Source organism: Triticum urartu, chromosome 3, assembly GCF_003073215.2.
Source record: "Triticum urartu cultivar G1812 chromosome 3, Tu2.1, whole genome shotgun sequence".
Lineage (NCBI taxonomy): Eukaryota > Viridiplantae > Streptophyta > Magnoliopsida > Poales > Poaceae > Triticum > Triticum urartu.
In genome coordinates this window covers 482926994-482929758 of record NC_053024.1, presented here as the reverse complement: position 1 = coordinate 482929758, position 2765 = coordinate 482926994, and the positions used below count along the sequence as shown (strand labels likewise).

The 2765-nt window shown below is 59.1% G+C and overlaps 1 protein-coding gene across 1 annotated transcript; it reads left to right on the top strand.

Moving 5' to 3' along the window:
* The first annotated feature begins 614 nt into the window (after window positions 1-614).
* LOC125548530 (adenylate isopentenyltransferase-like) lies at window positions 615-2486 on the top strand. The gene has a single exon (XM_048712110.1). It carries the CDS (start codon window positions 821-823, stop codon window positions 1928-1930), a length of 1110 nt encoding a protein of 369 aa, XP_048568067.1. The 5' UTR covers window positions 615-820; the 3' UTR covers window positions 1931-2486.
* Window positions 2487-2765: the final 279 nt, after the last annotated feature.

Genomic DNA, 2765 nt, shown 5'->3' with positions numbered 1-2765 from the left:
GTTAGTACAAAAAACACCAGAAGTAAAAAACACATCTATGTCCTTAGACCACCTAGCGACGACTACTTGCACTGGAGCGAGCCGAAGGCGCGCCGCCGTCTTTGCCCCTTCCTCATCGAAGCCGGGCAAACCTTGTTGTAGTAGACAGTCGGGAAGTCGTCGTGCTAAGACCCCATAGGACCAGCGCACCAGAACAGCATCCACCGCCGATGAAGAGAAGCGTAAATCAGAAGGATCCAATTTGTAGACACATGAACACGGACGAACGAAGACAAGATCCACATGGATCCACCGAAGACAAACGCCGACCGAATCTTGTGAGATCCGTCGGAGACAAACCTCCACACGCCCTCCAACAATGCTAGAAACATCATCGAAACGGGGACAAGGCGGGAAGAACCTTATTCCATCAGCAAAGAGCCGCCGCCTCGCCTCGCCTTTCTGAGAAGGACACAAACCCTCAATGAATAAACGACCCTTTGGGAACTGGTGCGGGTTTTCCGGCTTGCGTTGCAGGCAGCTCACATGTTCCCGTCTCAAAATAGGTGTTGCAATTTTAGTACAACTTTGGACTAACATTAGTATTAAATTTGATACACTATATATATGTTATCCCCATGAACTGGCAATGACACTGTAAGTGGCACAAATACAGATACCAGCCGTGCAAGACTGCAAGCAACAAGCCGCGCATGAGTGTTCCCTCCGGCAGAATGCCGTGGCACTCTCAGCTGATATTTCCCAACCCGTGGCAATAAGCGAGTCCCCGCTGCTACTGCGACGAGGTGACTGGTGGGGTGCGCGGGATTGAGTCGCCTATATGAGCCGCCTCATCAGCACGATCGGCAGCGGCGTCCGCTCACCGATGGCGTCCGCGGCCATCGCCGCCGGCGGCGGCACACATAAGCGCCCGCGATGGCCCAGTGTGCGCATGGAAAGGACAAGAGTCAGGGGTTGTTGCAGCTGCAGCTGTAGCGGCACCAAGACGGAGGCAGAACGTGGGGACACGAGGCTCGTGGTGATCGTGGGGGCAACGGGCACCGGCAAGACCAAGCTGTCCATCGACGCGGCCCTAGAGCTCGATGGCGAGGTGGTGAACGCCGACAAGATCCAGCTTTACCGCGGCCTCGACGTCACCACCAACAAGGTGATGCCCGCCGACCGCCGCGGCGTCGTCCACCACCTCCTCGGCGCCATCCGCGCCAACACCGGCGAGCTGCCCGCCTCCTCGTTCCGCTCGCTCGCCGCCGCCACGGCGGCCGACATCGCGGCCCGCGGGCGCGTGCCAGTGGTGGCCGGCGGGTCCAACTCCCTCATCCACGCCTTCCTCGCCGAGCGATTTGACGACCACGCCCCTCGGGACCCATTCGCCGCTGCGGCGACCGGATACCGGCCGGCGCTCAGGTTCCCCTGCTGTCTCCTCTGGGTCGATGTCGACGAGGCAGTTCTGGACGAATACCTCGATCGGCGCGTCGACGATATGCTGGGTGAGGGCATGGTCGAGGAGCTCCGCGAATACTTCGCGACAACGTCGGCCTCCGAGCGGGCCTCGCACGCCGGGCTGCGCAAGGCCATCGGAGTACCGGAGATCGGAGACTACTTCGCCGGGCGCAAGAGCCTCGCCGCCGCAGTAGACGAGATCAAGGCGAACACGCGGGTGCTCGCGGCGGCGCAGGTCGGCAAGATCCGGCGCATGGCAGACGGCTGGGGCTGGCCCGTTCGGCGCCTCGACGCCACCGGCACCGTCCTCGCGCGGCTCGCGGGCGCCGGGCGCGACGCCGAGGCCGCGGCGTGGCATCGCGACGTGCGCCGGCCGGGCCTCGCCGCCATGCGGCAGTTCCTACGCAGCCAAGGACTGTCCAGAGACGACGACGCCGACGAAGAGGACGGAGTAGTGACACGGAGACAATGCCATGGCATGGTGGGGTAAGAAGAACAGGAAAAGGCTTCGGGTTCGGGCGCGATGCCGAGGCCGCGGCATGGGATCGCGACGGGCCTCGCCTCCATGCGGCCGTTCATGGCAGGCAAGGACTGTCCGGACACAAGGACGACGCCGATGACGAGGACGGGTCAGTCGCCCGGAGACAATGCCGTGGCATGGTGGGATGAGAAGAACAGGGAAAAGCTCGAGAGCTTTTTCGGGTTCAAAATTTTCTGATCCGCCGCCGATTTTGGAGGGCCCGGCGGCTGACCGGACAGGGCCGGTGGGGGCCATAGCGGTGCCACGGCGAACGGCGCGACGACAGAACACGGAGACAAGACAAGAGAAGTGTCAAGTTTTGCAGGGGGGCTGTGAATTCTCTCTCCCCCCCTCCCTCCCTCCCTGGATCGAGAGGCTCTTCTCCTTCCTCTTCTTCGTTCTTCAGAATCTGCTCTGCTTAGCTAGCGACACCACACCACACCACTGTACAATACTACAGTGTAATCTAGTCCGCCATGTTCAAAATTTGAACTAGTTTTGCTTTTTGGCAGCTGCCTATCTTGAACAGTGTTGTTGAGGAGCGTGTGGTTTTTGTTGGGGCTGGCTTTTCCTTTGCTGGCCCTCCTTTTCCTCTGCATCACAGATTGGCGTCTCTAGAGTCTGGACAAGTGCCTTTTTTGACCTGGCTTTGCATCTTGCATGTTATGTGCCGATTGATCATTTGGAGCCAGATTTTACTTCACCCTACCATGTTATGTTGGTCGTTTCTGGTTGATTCATTCCTCTTCTTTTTTCTATGTAATAAACAATAAATAAGCGTGGATCGCTTGTTCTGGTTTGAAAA